This window comes from Anarrhichthys ocellatus, unplaced genomic scaffold (genome assembly GCF_004355925.1).
Source record: "Anarrhichthys ocellatus isolate YVR2014 unplaced genomic scaffold, GSC_Weel_1.0 scaffold103, whole genome shotgun sequence".
In the NCBI taxonomy this organism is placed as follows: domain Eukaryota; kingdom Metazoa; phylum Chordata; class Actinopteri; order Perciformes; family Anarhichadidae; genus Anarrhichthys; species Anarrhichthys ocellatus.
The window spans coordinates 1,353,540-1,373,291 of record NW_022280133.1 but is presented as its reverse complement, the minus strand read 5'-3'; the positions used below and the strand labels follow the sequence as shown (position 1 = coordinate 1,373,291).

The 19,752-nt window shown below is 43.1% G+C and overlaps 1 protein-coding gene across 4 annotated transcripts in view; it reads left to right on the top strand.

The window, feature by feature from the left end:
* Positions 1-492: 492 nt before the first annotated feature.
* plecb (plectin b) overlaps positions 493-19,752 on the top strand; it is a 117,366-nt gene continuing 98,106 nt past the window's right edge. For 2 of the 4 annotated variants that reach the window (XM_031876102.1, XM_031876101.1), the window contains exons 1-2: positions 493-981; positions 3,406-3,602. In XM_031876102.1, coding sequence (XP_031731962.1) covers positions 3,413-3,602 — 190 coding nt within the window. In that variant the 5' untranslated portion in view covers positions 493-981; positions 3,406-3,412. The remainder of the gene's footprint in view (positions 982-3,405; positions 3,603-19,752) is intronic. The other 2 variants (XM_031876103.1, XM_031876105.1) reach the window with 1 other exon arrangement.

Genomic DNA, 19,752 nt, shown 5'->3' with positions numbered 1-19,752 from the left:
ATTACATTTTATTTCTTAGTTTATTTGTATCAACTGGTTTCATTGTCTCATATATAGTACTGTTTAATCAGGGTTTAACTCTTACTTTGGGTTGCCTTGCTTTGTTGTCAATGCACTTTGTAAACTCTGTTTTGAAAGGTGCTGTATAAATAAAGTTATTATTATTGCCACATAATCTGACATTTCCTAAAGTTCTTTTGCTGAAAGGATTTTCACATTGTCAGTGAAATGTTGCCTAATGGTGAACAGTGACATGATCCCAGGTCTCACTGCCTTTTTTTATTTTAAACATAGCATGCGTCACGTGATATCTGTTAACAAGTGCATATTTAATTGACCAACCTCCCATCCCAATAAGGATATCTAATCCTGAGACCTTCATTGTATCCTCAAACTCTGCCCTATACCCGGGACGCACAGCCAGCCAGGCAAACCAATCGAGCAGCGAGTCATGCAGCTTTTCACCGCAGCACAAGACCCTGCTGGTGGCGAACCGCCGTTAATTGCCCTCGATCGGGTCCAGTAGCTCCGCTGCAAGGTGTGCAGGGGTGGTGTGGATCGAGCCTGCCAGCAAGGACGCCTGCTTCCTCTTGATCTCTGCAATCATGCCGATTATAAGCAGCATTCTGCAGCTTTTTGGGGGTCTGTTTAACGAATGCGTGATCGATTGCCGACCATTTGAAAGGTGAGGTGTCGCCAGGGTGGCATGTTTAGATGAGAATGAGCGGTGCGGAGCTCAACATCGCAGCTGACTGCGGATTCTGCACGGCGGGTTGTCTCTCCAGCCGCCTCCCCCTTCTCCAGCAGAAGCAGCAGCAGCAGCCCTGCCTCCCGTAAAAGGAGTGGCTTACCTCAACATTACCGGCACACGCAATGCAATGCGCGACTTTTATTTGTTTTTTGCTGCAGGACGCGGACAGAATCACCGGCATTCATGGCTGTTTGACAGGCTTTTACGCACCGATCCAGCACAGCAGTAAGGTAAGACGATACTGCTCAACACCGGCTGCTACTGTGTGTAAGTGTAGGTGTAAGTGTGTGTGTGTGTGTGTGCGTGCGTGCGTGTGTGTGTGTGCGCGCGCATGCATGTGCAGTCTAGTGTTAACTTGCCTTGCTGTGTCATCCTATTATTCATATAAAGAAGTGTGGGTTTGTGTGTGGTTTTAAGTTCTGAAGGTGAATACATGATGCCTATAGATCAATTGCACCATAGCCCTGAATATAATGTCTCACTTAGAGAATGTTCTAATGAAACTATAGATGGCACCTCTATTACAATTCATAAACACACCGACTGTTTAATAAGGACTGAATCTTATCACATGGAGAGCTAACTGAGGGTCATAAGATCTCAGACTCTGACATTACAAAATGCATGAGCCAATTAGTTGACTTGCTTTTAGTGTAATCCTGCAGCGCCGGTCATTCATTTATGTGTCAATAGTGTGTCCTCTATAATGCAGTATAATAGGAATAATGAGTCTGAGAACCTGTGGTTGCTGGAGCTTGTTTTGCGATGACATCATGTCCAAAAACATTTACATTTACAGCAGGATAACTTCACAAAGGACTGAACTCTGGACTCGGGTCAGCTGGGACATCATCGAGGCTCGTTACAGTAAGCGCTGCTGTAACAGTCGTCGTCGCTGTTGTTGTTAAGTGGAAGCGTGCTTTCCAGAGCTCTCGAAACATTTCAGCTGACAGAAAGTTAAGTGATTGTGTCATGAGGTGACAGAAAGTGTCAAGAGGTGTCGCCTATATAGAGAGGGCCTCTCATGAAACGCCACTTCAGTATACAGATGGTGTTAATGCATGCTGATGACTCGTATAGCTACTCCCTGTTGATCATAGCTCAGGTTTATCAGTGCAGGTTTGTACTTTCACTATGGCAATAACTTTGCCAGGGTGTGTGTGTGCGTTAGGACTGGTCTCCACACGTGCTCTCACACACCTCAAACCGTTTCTTGATCGTATAAACTGTCAGCTATTGTTTGACACTCTCCTTTTTAACAGCCACCGTCAGGTTTGAACTGCAAATGAGGCAATACTAAAATTCCCCTTTGCACTTCACACAATGCATTGTGCAAGACGTTAATGGGGAATAGGATGAGTATGATGTTATATGTAGTGGCTTATGATACATCGCAGTGATTTCCACTCTGCTTTGTCACTATTTACTCAGTAACCCATGCTGCGCATTAAGCTACTGATAAATATTTAACCTGAAGGCAAAGGTCAGAGACTGAGCAAGTAGTCGAAACTACACCAATAGTTTGTGATTGTCAGAAGTGTACTGAAAAGTGTTGTGCAGGGTTGACTTAAAGGGGAACTCAAATGTGCTGGGCTGTACTACTGCATAATGTGAAAAAAGTTTTTCTCCAGAGCTAACAGTGCGTAATCTGATAAATCGCCTCAAGTGATGTCATATGAGTCTACGTCTGCTGGGGCTGAAGACTACAAGTTGTAAAATGAAGAAACAAAAAAAAAACTGGGGGGCGTGGAGTTAGAAAGAAGTGAGTTTAGCAGACCTCTACAGCCTGACGGAGGTTAGCGGCTCGGGGCTACACTAGCAGCTAGCATAACACACCTGAATCTGTGACTGTTGGCAGTCTAGCTGCATTGTGGGTAGTGTAGGTGCCATGTTTTGACATTAGAGGAAATTATATTGCTGGTTCTGCAGCATCAATTTTGATACTTAACCCCCCCCCCCCCCCCCCCCAAATATCCAGATTCTAATGATGTTATAGGAATGCAATTCTAAGTCGGTGGAGTTATCCTTGAATAATTCATTCATGTTCTCTAGAAATGTTTTACTTTACCCATCTCTCATCTCCTGATCAAAGTCCACATATGTAGACCAAACTAAGTCACGGAGCTGCAATGTAGCATATCTCGTATTTTGCATGAGCTGGTGAAGATCCATGCGGTGCCGTTATCGTGGTCATGGAGCCTCACCCTGCTGCTGACATCACCACACACACCACCGAATATATATTTCACAGGACAATGTGTGTCTATCCCTGCGTTTTGCATTTTTTGAGTTTTATCTAGTCACACATTTCAATGGCAGTTAAACATTCGGAGAGTGAGGTCACAGCAGACGGGAGATAGCTGACACAACGGCTGACCCCTGGCTGCTTTAATGAAGCCTGGACGTCTCTTTTTCCAACACCTCGGTTCCTGGCGATTAGATTCATGAGTCACTAGTTTAATAATACGCTTAACAATTAGCCAGGATCATTTCAAGTTGTATGTTGTTCACTTAATTCCAGATGCCTTGGACACCTTATGATCAGTATTGACAGGATTTAAACTACATTATATTATATGATAACCAGGACAATGAGCCTGACAGTTACTGCTCCAGCTTTTCTCAAACTCTTATCTTTTTAATCTCACCTGTAGGAAGGTGATGGCGACCCGTAAAGACAGACGCAGGGATCAACCCCCAGCGGAGGAAAACTACGGTGACAGGAGCGGCGTGCCCTGTCCCGGAGACACCCTGCCCTGGAACCTGTCCAAGCTCCAGAGGGTCAAGCGCTCCAAGTCGTCCTCAGGGGAGGTCCTGGATCCCGCGGATAGGGCTGTCATTCGTATCGCAGGTAGGATGAACACAACACAACGTACATGTACTCAGTGATGCAGAAGCGTACCCAACTCACCTTTTAAGGACTGGTCACAGCAACATTGGAACATTTATTCCCCCTCTGGCTCTTTGAACACTTTGTCATTCCATACAGAGGTACCCAAGAGGGAAAGAGAAAGCACTCTGGGCTAGCTTGCCTGCTAACTGTGATTTAGCAAGCTCATTAGTCGCAAACAGGATATTAAGTTCTCACATTCTCAAGATGCATTTGGACCATAGCCTCTCATAACTGTCAGCAGTTAATATTCAGACAGAGGACTACAAAATTCCTCCATTAAATGTTAACACTTGCTGTTGGTCAGTGGCTCCATCAGCAGCACACGTCTGCTGTGCGCGGTCACATGTGCAACACACTTGAGACTTAAAACCAGAAGAGGTCTATAAAACAATCCTTTTGAGCTTGTTGTTAATTTCTGTTTAAAGAAGGAACGTTGGGAAATGTGAGTTAGTGTCCTTTGACTTAACAGGGATAATGCCGAGTGCATTTTAAACTCAGTGGTTATTGTACAGTATAGCCTGACTGAAGTGGGAAAACCAGACTGCTAATCAGAAAGATCTTTATTCATAATGTTGACTTTTCCACTTCTGAAAAGCGATTGTTCATTTATTAATTACCTCAATGCCATTGTCCTGTGTGGGAATGGCCTTGTTTGCATTCTGGGTCAGACACAATGACATCAATTGGTAGAGAGCTCACTCTGAGATATTGATCCACAGCTCACAAATTCCTTTTACAGTGTGCATTCATATTTGGTGTAATTATGCTCTTCTGTGTCTTATAATAGCAGCGAGAAGTACCTGGATTTTGTGGACGTCAGTATTGTAAAATCGCTTAAAAGAGATATTGATAAAGTCATAAATCCTGAACTTGTTTGTGGGGGTTGAGGACAGATTGACATGCTGTTCGGTAGGATGCTCTTTTTCTATTGTTGCCCTACTATACATTTCAAGCTGCCTTGACCTGTCCCGTGCAACTTCAAATGGCAGCTCTCCAAGGAACAGTTAACCTTGTACTGAAATACTGTAAGCAAAAAGCAAAGAAAACAGAACTGTACGGTTTCTATTCCCCCTGAAGGAATAGATGCCAGCTGAACAGGATATACACTTTATACATTAAGGCAAGGGCAGTAGTAGCAAGAGACTGTAGTTTTCCACGTGGGAGGTGTGGTTCATTTTGCTCAAACAATAGGCTGGGATCCTGTCCAGTTCAACACATTACTTATTTACACTACGGGTTGGCGGTGCCATCGCTGTGATGTGCTGCTTCGCAGAACAAGTGTTAGATTGTCAGCGAAGAGCTCGTTGTTGACTGCAACAATCAATCAAAGACAAAGGTATATTAGAAATGCCAAGTCATCATCGTTCCTCATTATATGTAATCATCAGTGCCACCTCTACAACATGTGACATGACTTATATCGGTACTATAATAGTGCGCTAGTCACTTTTAATAACTGAAATCAACCCCGAGTGATATAACTGTTATGATGGTGTCAATGGCCTGCACTTCATCACATTGCAATGCGGTGCAGTAGAGCTGAACTCAGCAGGCTGATATTATCAGGCTTTACACAGATATCTTAGGATCATATATTAGTATCAGGGTTGGCAGATATGCCAAAAGAAATTGCATGACATAAATTCACAAAAAATATTTTGAAGTCATATCGAAATAGTGCCGGCATCGCTGTCGTAACAGTCCGTGTAAAAAGGCTGAAATAATGAACAGGTGACTGGACAGTTATGATGAACATAATGGACATCATCAGTCATTGAGACAAACCGTAAAACATGTCCGGCCTAAAACATTTGCATGACTTCAGTACTCTCCTTTATATATTTTATTTTTAATCTGCTAATTTCAGCACAATAAGCCTTTGATCGAGTTTGTTTTGGAACGCCGCGCCCATGCCGGGCTAAGAGGAAGTTTGGATAACTCCAGCACCTACAATAGGCCTGCATCCACATCCTGCACTGCTCTTCCTCCAGCCATCAGAAGGCCAGGTCAGACTGTGTCAGCACCCATGGGCGAGGCTGAGCTTTTGTTGTGGGCTCTGCTGACTGACTGACTCACTGGCTGCTACAGAATCCCCGTCTGTATATAGATGAGCATGTGCTGGACGGGTATCACAAGTGGACTGTGTGCACAGGTCTGTTTAGCGATTAGCTGATGTGTGGCTGAGGCAGCGCTCTATGCTTTCTGTGGTTCTTTAAGAGCATTACATCCTCCTATACGGGGCGAGAAATCCAACAGTTCTGCCATTTGTCAAACAGCGTTAGCATCAACTGGATACACGCTGAAAGTCATAGACATCATATAAACAGACAATGTTCCTTTGTGCTAGCTGCCTTTTTGGGAATAAATAGATGTAAATGGCAATGAGGAGACTCCGTTGGGATTGACGAGAAGACTTGACAGGACCATCCAACGTAACCATCAAAGCCATATCATTGGGGTAGCTCACCTGGTACAGTGGGCGCCCCATGTACCAAGGCTGAGTACTTGCAGCATCGACCCGGCTTTGAATCTGACCCACAGCCCTTTGCTGCATGTCGTCTCCTCTCTCTCTCTCTCTCTCTCTCTCTCTCTCTCTCTCTCTCTCTCTCTCTCTCTCTCTGTCTCTCTCCTCCTTCTATTATTGCATGAAGACAACAAGGTTTTAAAAAAAGAGTTCGAAGGTTATCTCCGATGTATAGTTTAATCACTTTAGTGCAGGCATGAGAGGGGTACTCAAGGACTGGCACCATGCTCTGCAACATAACTCAACATGAGGTTAAACACTCTACCCTGCCACCTTGTGGTTGACTCCTGTAGTTCTTTTAAAACCATTTTTTAGGGGTACAGCAAATGGAATGTACCAGATCTTTTAAAGATTTTACAAAAAAAGTTTTCCCACATAACACTAGTGGTACAGTCTGCCAAATAGTTTAAGTTGTATTTATCTTGGTTTTAAAATCTCCGCCACTGAGGCTTCTACTGCCACCAAAATACAATGGAGCCTGGAGGTTAATGGTTAATGGAATTTCACCACCACACAGCAAAGAAAGCTGAAACTGTCTACCTGGCTAGATACCATGGGACGCAAAAAAACACCCAATGTCTTTGAGCTTCTTCTGGTCTGTCTATCGTATGCTTTCATAGGTTATTCTGCTCTCATCCATGGCCTTATGTTATATCAAATAGTTTCACTTTCTTCTTCAACATCCATTGAAGAGAACTGCCTTCTTGCAGTTTGAAGTAAGACATTGACTGATGCTTTTGTGTACTGTGGTTACATTATTTGAGTACCACTGAAATGATCCAATGATGTCTTTAGTGGGCGTCCTGTAGGTATTGAATAGCAAAAAAAGAACATTTGCATCACCCTCCTTAGTGATGGCCATGTGGTGTACCAAACAGCAAATAATGATAATGGCATCATCATAATCATCATCAGGCTAGAGCCATTAAAAAAGAAAAACAAATATAAACTCTCATATGGCTTTTGGGTTAATTGTGGTGTTAATTTAAGTAGTTCAAATGCATTTTATTTTATAAACGTTGACTTCCCTCGCAGTCACAGTTGTGTGTGCTCCAGTGTCGGCCTCGAGAGACAAAGCTGTACTTAAACTCCTCCTAGCATCCCTGCAAAGCACTCCTCAATTATTCATTATGAGGAGGCTATGATCTGATACCGAGACGCCGCCACACAGAGACTCTCTCACACACTGTGGCGATTTACTGTGGGAATGATTAGTGTAGACTAGGAACAGAGCCCTAAGTATCTCAGTAGTATTTTGCTCGTATATTAAAGGCTGTATAGGGACTTATGTGAGTCACCCACTGTCTGTTCCCCCATGTTATCAGTGCCACTGTGACAGGGCCAGAGAAAGGATGCCCCTTTTTAAGGTGTAAATCTTCAGCCCCACTGACGGTTACTCCATAGAAGCGTACTAAGACCCTTGCCCTCAGGCGGCTTTCATGATAGCGCAATAAAATGTATTTAATGGAAGCATTAGAGCTAAATACATTCATCATATTATGCTTTGCTCTTTCTGTCTGCTGACCTGATTCACTTACTTACAGCGTGAATGCCTCTTTGTGTTTCTATTCGTCAGGTTTAAGAAATGTCTTGTGTGAACTAAATGCCGAGACTGTGGTTTTCTTTACAAACGCTGGCACTTTACCTATTCTTGGCTCTCAGCTGCAGTTAAACTACAAAAGCTTATTGAATGTCATCTCATCAGGAATCGAGCTATTCGCTGTCAAATGAACTCGGCTGTTAGTCCTCCTTCAAACCGCAATAAGCCATTTTCCCACTAGGTGGCACTTTCTGCAGCCTGAAAGTGTCCATCCTGGAGAGTATTCACAGCCTCTGGAAAATGTGTCTCATTTCTCACACCCGTCTGAAATAGCATTAACTGCACAGTGTGTTCCTTGTGTGTTACGCTCATCTATCAGACAGAACAGCTTTATTTCTTTTTTTGTTTTTTTTTACAGATTTGATGTTTGCACCTTTCCACCTCACCACCAGTTTTGAAATTCTGTAAATGAGCCGAAGAGAAATGGACAGACCCAGGCAAAAGGAAGAGGAAAAGCACACAATAACTTCTCACTTCTGTGCTTCAGTGCAGTTTCAGTTCGACACTGTTGTGGATATCCAGAAGAGGGAGCCATGTCTGTTTCTGTGCTTGTTTCACTGTTATTACAGCAGCGTTGCAACATTATTGCACTATGCTAGAACAGAATCCAGTCAGCCCCAGCTTTGGCTAAACTCCTTCAAGCCGCCAGGCTTGTGATGATGATTTAATACACTGACAAAAAAAGGGTGAAGGTCCTTTCAATGCGAACACACTGAACACAATCGTAGGATTTCTTTTTATTCCAAATGCCTTTGCAACGCTATTAATCATCGTCTAATGTCTGATCTTCACAATGGCATAGGTTCAGTTTTGGTTAAAATATATATGGTTTATAGCAAGGAGAGCTTTAGTTGAAAATACGAGGAAGGACGTAATCACAGAGAGATTCCCTTGACTTTCAAACCACGTCTCCACGGACAATATCATTTCCCTTCCATCACAATCCAGCAGAGGATAAGTCCTGTTTTAGTGGCAGCCGGCCATGAATTCTCCCATAATAACAGCGTCACACTATTGTTGAGAGGTTTGTCATCTTCCAAAGCCAGACTATCACTCTAGCTGTTGGATAGTGTTAAACTCCTGCCTCTGTGTGTGTGTGTGTGTGTGTGTGTGTGTGTGTGTACACAGCGTTTGTTCCCCCCCATGTCTCTTTCCATCAGCGGTGAGCTGTGCTTCAGTAACCCCCTTGACACTTAAGCAGAAGAGATGTGCTGTGATTTGTAAAGACTGGCAGACTTATTCTCCGAACAGAATGGTGTGAAAAACAACATTAATAACGTTAATGATGTATCTTCTCTCGTCTTGAGAGTCGGCCCCACTAGAATATCAAACAGACGGAAACTCACCTGGAAAAAAACTGAGGCGCAGGCTGTTTACTGGCCAGCTGTATACTGCAGCTTCTTTAATGTCTGAATGAACAAAATGATGTTCATAGATTGAAAATGTAACAATATATTTAAATTGTATTAACCAAAAAATATGTGGAAATAGAAATTTCACAATGTATATTATAGTTTTGAGAAAAAAAGGTATGTAGTATTCAAGGAAATTAATATTGAAATATTGCAAATTACATTATTGTGATTCCAAATAATTGCAAGATCCTTGGTATATGCTAACTGGACAGACTAGACTTAGACCATGGACTGTATATAAGAAGCGGACGTGGTCGCCGTAACGTTGCCCATTGGTTTGTGGACTGCAACTCGAGCAAGACTCGAGTTTGGCATTTTGGCCGTCACCATCTTGTTTTTTTGCAACCAGAAGTGACACGTTATACAAGTGACACGTGAAGCGAAGTACAACCGCACGCTGAATAAGACATTTTTAGGCAACCAAAAAAATATTACAATTAACTTTCATGAGATGAAAACACACTGTGAAAGGGTTAGAGTTGAGATACAAAAACTCAGACAACTCCCGGACTGAACAACGGCGTTTTAGCGACCTGTCAATCACAAGTTAGCCCTGCCCTAAAGCATACCTTGCTTTATGGTATATTTGACTCTAAATGGAGCATAACTTACTAAATGAACATCATGCTGTATTGAAGGAGACTTGAAACTAGAGATTGAGACCATAAACTCATGTTTACAATGTTTACTGAGGTAATAAATCAAGTGAGAAGTTCTTCTTTTTGTCACCGGAGCCGCCCCCTGCTGGCCATTAGAGAGAATGCAACACTTTGGCTTCACTTCCCAGAACCTGAGGTTGCTGCTTGAATTTAATACAACATGAACCGGTTAGTGGTTCATACATACTATTTTTTTACATGCCTGGTATACAGGATGCAGAGGAACTCTTTACTTACACACACACACACACACACACATGCACACACGCATACATTTTTACATACTCATATTTCACGAGATCATGAGCCGTTTAAAGTCGCAGCTTGAGTAAATAAACGGATGTGCTGGAGCTAGATTTGGTCGTCCAGCTATTTAGGAGTGGACACTAAGCTGTACTGTCACCACCATGTGTGTCAAGCAACGTGACATGTTGAGATCCAGTGCGAGTGAGTGTTAACAGCGGGTGAGGTGCTAAACGTTTAGTTTTTAAAATATCTTCACCTTGCTTCCACATGTATTAGCCAGCAGTTTAAGACGGACTTCACACTACTTTGGGCACCTGGAAATGTGAGTGTGGCCTGATGGGAATAGTTTTTGACAAAAACATCTAGCTACCGACTACATCAACATGGACATTACACTTAGTCATGTTCTGGTTACAGTGCATGACGGATGAAGAGTTCATTCTTTTGGTGTGCTACTGGCTTCTGTTTATAGTTCTGAGCAGCTTTATCAGTCAGAGGCCTTCAAGCCTGAGTCAACATGGTGATGTCATTCTTCTGTCAGGCCTCAACCCCATTTAAAGGGATACATAAGCATTTAGCTGATGTGACTGCAAATATGAATGTCTCTTTGTGCACTGGGCTTTTAAAGGATGCTGATATGTACGGCCACCCACTCGTTTTTCATAAGAGAAGCCCCCGTGTTTTACGGTGGACATGCACTGTGTCTTTTATAAAGAATGATGTGAACAGTTTGGGATGCACAGTTGCACGTCTGGTTGTTAAATTGCATGTGTATTATAATGTGCCTTAAAATACTTCTATGTCCACATTTCACAATTCATGTTGTAATGGACACTGAGTGCTGTTCCTCAGCACTCAGCTCTTGAATCAAGTCCGCTTATTATATTCTATAAAATAAAAAAACAATACAATTATTCTCATCAAATCAATATAGGAAGGCGGACTGTCTTTGACCAAAATGATTCTTAGTTGACTAACACTTGACTGCAGGCTAATTATTTGAGTAAAGCACCACTTATAAAGCATCACTTTATATCGTATGTTTATTAGAGATGTACCCTAACCCTAAAAAAAAGCATTAAAATGACTAATCAACTAAAGAAATCTCAGTCAACGAAGACTAAAACGACCGATTGATCGACTCAGATGAAGAAGCCCCACTAGTTAGGTCTGAAAAAAATGTGAAAACATTTAATTTAAATTGTGTCTGAACTTTGCTATTAAGAAAACATGCTTGAGTGCGTGCCTAATTCTTTTTTTGCTTGCAAAATTTCCTGTTGGAGAGATTGTATAGATATATATATACACACACACACGCGCACGCACACACACACTCCCCTCTGCAGCAGCAGAGAGTTCGGAGTGGCCTTATCGCGTTTCCTCTCAGGAAAGAGTCCTGGCTGATGTCAGTCGGCCTTGGCCAGAGAGATGTCTGATACTCAGGCTGAGCTGCAGGGATTTTCCTTTTCCTCCATCAAATCTCCACTATTGTGCTGCCGCAGACGCCTACGCGAACCAGCATGGAAATAGTGCAGGCTGATATGGTCTTTACTTCCCTCATCGTTTTTATGAGGCGTTCCGTCATAAAGCTCCTCGACAATACATCGTTTTTAGATCCAACACAGTCTAGCTGGCTTCAGACATTAACTATGCACAGTGTGTCTGTGTTTGTTGACACAATCGACAGTCACTGTTATTAATCTTCTTTAATGCCACAAATTGCATTTGGTATTAATTAAAGCAGCTTGCAAATGTATCATGTTTTGACACAACAATAAAGCTGCTAAATTGAATTAAGAAGACCACTGAAGTCTTGGCAAGTATGACTTGTAGTTGTTGTTATGGTGTTTTTTTTTACCCATAATTTATTCTGGTCTGGACTGTCATCAGCTTGACTGGTCAGTCCGTTGAATATTTAGTGGCTCGCTAACCCAACAGTTGATGTCAAGGGCATATCTGCACTTTGAATGTATTCATGGCGCCGCAGGCATCAACTTTCTCCGTGGCTGGCTGCAACACAACAGCTACCAGCTGGAGTGTGTCACTGCGGCACAAACAGGTCGGCCGTCTTCTTTGTTATGAGATTATGTCCTGCAGCGACAGGCGGCTTCCTGTTCAAATGTGATTAAATGTAGGCATCAAAACTTGGCCTTAGTATCTTTGAAATAATAAGGGATGACTGAGTATTGAGCCTGATTTCATTTCAGGGCACCTAATGAAGGTTTTGCAGCCACTGTGGTGATATTATTTTTTATGGAAACAATGTTGGGGTTTTGAGCTTATATATGGACGGTTTCTCTTTTTTAGAAACACGGCTACTTGCCAGTAACTAGTTAAATTACTCTTCGGAGGTAGAATTGTTCTTTTCATTCTGAAATTTCTAGCTCTACAAGGAAGCGAGACATTAATTGTCACCAACCTTTTTATAGGCTACATGTGTTAAAAGTGCAGAAGCCCTCAAACAAGTAATGTTGGCATATAAAAAAGTCACTTGCTTGGCCTACACAAGTTAAGAGAGCAGAGGCCACCTCATTCTGGATATCAGTCAACCGATCAATCAAACTTTATGTGTATAGCACCTTTCAAGGTAAGGCAAGTTTATTTGTATAGCACATTTCAACAACAATGCAATTCAAAGTGCTTCACATAAAACCATTAAAAGCATCAAAACATAAGGCAAAAGAAAAGGATTAAGAACATTGATTGAAACATTAAAAACAGTCATTAAAACATTAAAAACCTAAAAATAGAATAAGAGTTGCAGTGCAGTTTAAGAAGTAAAATGCAGGAAATTGATTAATATCCTTGAACCTGGTTCAATTAGAGGCAGCAGAAAACAGAAAAGAATATTTCATACAGGTTTCATACAGTTAGTGCAGTTCAAAAGTGCTTCACAGGTGACTGACGAGCCAAAAATAAGACGGAACGGGTGTGGATTGTGTAAACGACACATAAACCAAAACAGAAAAAAAAGTTACTTTTTTTTTTTTTTTTTTTTACAATTTGAGACAAAAGCACACAAGATAACAAAATGATAAAATTGAATTAAAAGCTAAGATAACAGTTAAAATAAGCAGTAAAACAGCATGTAATAAAAACTATAAAAAATTACATTAGTTTTATTTATTAGACACACAGGATCACAAAAGATACTCCGCACACCAGTTTGAATGAAACTGATCAGCAAAGCATCGATCATAGACAGATTAACGTCGGCAGTGCCTGTAGTGCAGTGGCTATTTATGGATACTGAACTGCCATCATTGTACCATTTCTTATAGATTGATGATGATATATATTTCAGTCTTGAGTATATTACAGGGCTACACCCAGTTGAATTGAATCTGTAACATTGGTCTGACAGTAAGAGGGCTGCATCTTGCCATCCATCACGGTCTAATCCAGTTGTAGTGAGAGCCTAACCGTACGCTGCTGCTCTGCTCTCCGTTGCTGCTGGGCTCGTGCCTGGAAAGCAGGCCCAGTCTGTGTATCTTTAAGAGGAGGGGCCTGACATTTATATTATTATTTCTGAGCCGGGCTATGGGAGGGGTAGGGGGGGTATGGAGGAGGAGGAGGAGGAGGAGAAGGAGAGGGGGCGGCGGGGCTTTGGAATGAAGTTGGGAGCTGTGCAGGGTTCACACACAGCTGAGAGAGAGCAGACCGAGGACAGCACAGGCTGCCTCACACACACAGCCAAACGCACAGAGAGCTGACCCAATAGGCAGCAGGAGGAGAAGAAGAAGAAGAAGAAGAAGAAGAGGGTGAGAGTGCCAGCATGGCCGTGTACGAGCCCGCCTTCCTGCCTCCCAATGCCGAGGAGCAGGACTTCATCCAGGCTTACGAAAATGTCCGAGAGAAGTACAAAGGTGGGAGCTCACATTACAGTGATGACAGCCTCTGCACCACCACATGTCATGATGGACGAGGTGTCTTGGCATGTCTGTGTGCCGGAGAGGCTTTCATTCGTTTGTCTATTTTGGGTTTTATTGACTCTGCACAGGTGCAAACACGTGACTGTTTCGCAACCTTATGCTGTGTGTGGAAACAGAGCGAGAGGTGCTGCAGCCACGCGCCGCATCTCTTGACTGCCGAGTGTTTTATTGATTGGAGCACATGTTCGCTGTCACTCTTCCGTGCCGCCTCTCTCGGTGTGTGCCGCGAGAGTCCGCCAGATTTACACGAGTGCTTCCCTTTTGATATGTGCACCAAGCAAACAAACCGCTGACCTCTGACCTCGGCGAGACTTAAGGCAGGGGTTAAGCTAAAGTCTGATTGTTAAAGCTTGATTGTTATCCAGTCACAAACGGAGGTAAACGGATGCTGCCGAGCGGCGGTGAAAGTCATTAATTCGACGCAGGGAGCTCGAGCTTTCCTTGGTAAACATTCATCTCGGTGTATCCCTTCATCCCTTTATCTGCTCGTGTGCCGCTCTGCATGCCTTCGCTGGATTCATCTTGCGTACTTTTGCTTTTTTTTGGGGAATCTTCGTGTGGTGCAGAAATGAATCTACAGGGAGATGGCGATTTGAAGGATGAGGGCGAGTTAGTTCTGTCGGGTGAAAGCAAATCCACATCCATAGCAGAGCCAGTCCATCCCATAACACACCTCTGCACCCATGTTTGCTTTTCACTTTGGCCTGCAGCATCCTCCAGGCGCTTTCATTTCAAAGTTTGGTTTAGGTTTCATCCCTGTCCATATCTGGTGTTAATATTCTCTCAGTCTTCCCTCCGCTAGATGTTTTTGCTCCTGCATGTCACATCTGTTCCGTTCCAACAGCTCATCCGGAAGAGGAAGAGCTCCTCTATAAATATTGCCCCATTTTTCTGTTTTTCCCCCCACTTTCTCTCTCTCTCTCTCTTTCTCTCACTCTCTCATCGAGGATCTGGCGACTGGGCTTTTGCTGAATCCACTGTTGCTTATTTTTCTCCGTATCAGCATGTTTTCATGTTTTTCTTTGTCGGTGGGTCTATTTGTGTGGATGTCTCAAATCCTCTTTTTTTATTTTAAGTGCTCGCTGTCGTTTTAACATCTGTGAACCATTCATTGATTTTAGACGTCAGTTCAATTAGTGTAAACAAACAGCGTCATTGCCAGAAAGGCAGCTTCTACTGGCCTCTGCTTTGTGTGTCATTGGGTTGGATCTCGTAGGAAATCCAGAGGACGAAGGGTAGATTGCTCTGTGACACAAACTGTTATCATGTGCAAATATTGCTGAAGGCTTTGTGGTTTTTGGAGGTCGCGTTGTTGAAAGAGTGAAAGACTGATAGGAAACTGACTTCCAACATCTACTGTAGAGTAAGCCAATCAGCAACCGGGTTCATGGGAAATGCAGTCTTGAATTTGCGAATCACCGGTGTGACACGGACTGCTAATCTTCTTGACCATACTCTATTAAAAAATGCATAATTATGTATTGAGAAAACATCAGAATGCATTTGCCAGAAGTGTGCATGCTTTCTGTTTGTGAGCGTGTGTGTGTGTGTGTGTGTGTGTGTGTGTGTCAGATGTCGGTGTTTGAAGTGCTGTTTTCTGTACCAGGAGGTAATGGCAAGCAGGAGCCGGCTCTGTGGCAGGTGTTTATGTTCCAGACGTTCTGCTGGGTTCCTTCCTCGCCAGGCGTCTGCGCTCCACCGACGTCCCGCTCTCCTTATTAAGGCACACCGATGACACAGCCAATGAGAGAGCTTGACTTTGTCATGTTCACCTTCTCATTTTCAAAAAAAAGTGTCTCGTATATGCATGTACATATTCTGCAGCATCCCTCTAAATCATGACACAGAACCTCAGCTATATTTCTGTAGAACATTGAACACTGTAGGAAGACTTGTAAACCTATGAGTCTTATTCCTAGTGTTGGGACTCAGTATACTTCATAAAAGGCTGTGTGCGTGTATGTGTGTGTGTATGTGTGGATATACCTTCTGATGCATAATGGAAAGCATTTGGTTCGTAAACATTCTCAAGGTACCCAGCAGTACCAATGTCTATGTGTTGTCCATATTGTCCACTTACTGCCACATACAAAGACAGACTGAGGCCGATCCGTCCATTATTTTTCTCACAAACACATTTGTTGAAGAAATATATGTCCTACATACCGGCTCAGATACAAAGACTAATATTTCTCGCTGCCATCAGATGGCCGTTGCCACTCGACTGGCTCCAGCTGCAAGCTGATATTATGTAAAACCTTTACTGGATGTTAGAAAGCAGTCTCATGCTATCTTCAGCATGCCGCCATGCAAAGAAATCATTTGCCTATGTAATCACTGATGACTTCTGGATACAGCACACGACTTCCAGGTGTGGACGTTTGCCTATCAGGACGCCGTCATATTCTAACTTGTAGGGAAAGACTGTCCCATCACTGAGCCGCAACAAAGAGGATGCTACAACTTGTCCACCATTCCTCTGTGGTGATTCTGTGTGTTGACATCTCTTGAGATTTATCGAAACAATAAGTAGTTATTTTTATTTTGCTGACGTCTTTAGGAACGGCCGCAATGGGGCTTTAGGGATGGCAATTGTCGTTTGGTTGGTTCATCACTTTGTTCCAGACTGAAATATCTAAACAACTATTGGATGGATTGAACTTTGGACTTTTATCAATAGTGACACCACGAGGTTAAAATCTGAGGTTTAGAGGGAAGTGTTTCGACAACTATTGACTGGATTTTTGTGAAACTCTGTACAGACATTGATGTTGGTGTTGACTTTTCATCCATTTCATTTCATCCATCATCAGCATCATTAGTGCTGAATAGCAAATGTTTGCATGCTTAGACGCTAAACTAAGACTGTGAACGAGCAATGAGCATGTTAGCATGCTAAGGTTAGCATTTAGGTCAAAGTGCTGCTCTGCCTAACTGCAGCCTCTTGTAACCTGCTAGCATGGCTTAGTTAGCCAATCGTACATTGGATTCTTAAGCTTGTATCTATACTTGCTGCATCAGCGAGGGTTGAAGGCCAAAGTGACGTCACACCTTCAGACGCGGACCTCATCAAGATTCCGCATCAGCTCATGTCCGTCCTTGCGGAAAAGTATAACTAAGGCTTTAATCTTGCTCATCTCTGTAAAAGGCTAGGAGATTCCATTCTCATTTTGTGGATCATACTATACTAATGTCTACAGGTAGAAGTGGTAATACTTTCCTGATGGTAAAATATTTGAAAAAAAAAAAAAAAAACTGGAAAAACAAGAAGATAAATATCATGTTGGATTTAATATCGATAGAACTTTCCAAATGGGTTAAAATGCAATTATTGTCAATCAGTCGGTCTGCTGCTCTCTAATGTTACTCACAGCTGTCTCACTGCCTGCTCTAAATTGTAGCCGGCTGGTCGGTAAAAGCCTGGCTGTCTTCCCACCGTCCTCTACTGCAATTTGTGTAAGCAGCTGATGTTGATGTTGCCGGGCGGCCTGAGCGGGGGAGATTGCCCTGTTCATGTCAGGTGGACTGCTGAGGGTGCACAGGCACGGCTGGAATCTATATTCCCCCCCCCCCCCCCCCCGCCGTGTGTCCTGCAAGGCCCTGTCCTATGCCCCACAGGGCTTAAAATAACCCATAAAGTTAGCCGTGGCCATGTTCAGCCGGCCAATTAAACGGTTATTTTTGGCCGGCTTGATTGTCTGCTCAGGGTAATTTGAACTCCAGTTTCTTCTTGGCAGAAAAAAATCAAACATTAGTGAATTATTAAGCTAAGTCTCGCATCCATGTGCTTAAAAGAAACTGCAAGAATATAAACCATGGTGATTGTATCATTATTTTTGCCAGTGATGACTGTATTAAGGATTTTTATCACCAATACAGACCTACAGTGTAGCTATGTTTATGAATGACTGCAGTGGATTGTATTTAACAGTAGCCTATGTGTCATTGTGTAAGGTGAGAAGGTGCGTGGGAAGCGATTCATCACACAGACTTGTGAATGAATGAATCTTTAAAAGGCCGAGAGGCGACTGAGCGTGTGTGTGTGTGTGTGTGTTTGCATGCTGAAGTAATGTGTATTTTAAAACCTGCTGTTGGGATGTGTGTCTGTTTAAAGCAGCTGAGTGAGTCGCCCGCAGGTTCCCATCACACACTTGTGACTGGTCAGAACTGAGGCCAGTGAGTTCTTTTCCTGTCCTGCTGCTACGGTATGAAAAATGATTTCAATCCGAAAAGTAGTTTGTTTTTTTTGGGCTCCTGAGCGGTGACGGACATCTTAGAAAAGGTGGAGCTCTTCTTTTGCCATATCTTCACCTGAGTCTCAGAGTCTTATGTTGACTGCCTGCCACAAGTTGAGAGGTGTTAGCAGAGAGGTCGGAGAAAACAATAGAAGAGCGCCCTTGAGAAAAGCACTTGACCGTAAGTGGGAAGCACTCACTTATGTGTGGCCGAGATATTTTACTCATTACTCACAAAGAGAGATGTTGTAGTTCGAATACGTTGATTTTCTGAACTAGTTTCTGTTTCATTGTGACGTCAAACACACGTTGCCCCCCCTCAACTCTCGCCATTACCACTTCCAGTCCTTTCATTACATTACCGCCTGAAGAGTAGAGAGAGTTATCTCTGCCTTCTACCTCTGTGGTGGATTTGCATCTCCACTAACCGTCATTTAATGTCCGAGGGAGAATTTTTTTCCAGCCACATGAAGATAAACTACACTGAGGGTCAACCACCACGCGAGCTTTGAGCTAACGTCATTTATCAAGTTACGACTGACCAACGGATCAAGGCAAAAATACAGAACAAAATGTGTCCCCTAATACAGATAACACAGCTATAAGAACCTTACATAAATATGATGACCGTTTTATTGGTGCCAGTAATATCAGTTAGACTTGTGCAGTTTATTTTCCTTCCTCCCACCGCAGTAAGCCGTCCTTTAGCCGGAGCCCTCTCTGGCCGCTGCTGCTACAAACACAAAGTGCTGAATTCATATTGAGGTCAGCTATACACGGACGTCAGCGCCAGGTGAAAGAAACGCTCATGGAAAGTAGGCCGTTGGTGCTGAATCTGTAGATTTGGTCTGTGTGTGAGTCTTTATACAGTTGCAGGACATTTTAGGACATTTTCCCCCGATTGCAGAGCAGCCAAACGGTGCCCTTTCAGAGCTGAAGCTGCCAGTTACCCGCCATGCAAACCAAACTATGTAATGGAACTTTTCCGTTAAATATACCAGCCCAAATGAAGCACCACATTGAGCTCCGCACAGGGCGTGTCCATATGTGTGTGTGTGCTTCAGAAAGTGCTTAGCTTAGTCCCTGCTGCTGCTTTGCTGTGAGAGTCGTCACATTTGTGTTGCCAAAAAGACACTGGGTTGTTCCTGTTTTTTTAAATTTTTAAAATTTTGTTTTTCACACGTGTCAGCATCCTGCTGCCTGCGATAGATCAGCGCTGACACACAGCTCCGGCCAAAGGTTACTGTGGGGCTGGGCTTGATAAGCTCAACTATGCTGGGATTCCTCAGAGCATCCTTTTATGGGAGAGAGAAGCGCTCCGGTAGGATGCTGCCTCAATCTGTCGGCCTTCCCGTCAAACGCTCAACATGTTCACGGAGCAGAAGCTGCAGTTCTTTTATGCTTGAATGTTTGGTGTTTTATGACTGTTAGTGTGTGAGTAGGGGAATATGAGAGAGAGAGAGAGAGAGAGAGAGAGAGAGAGAGAGAGAGAGAGAG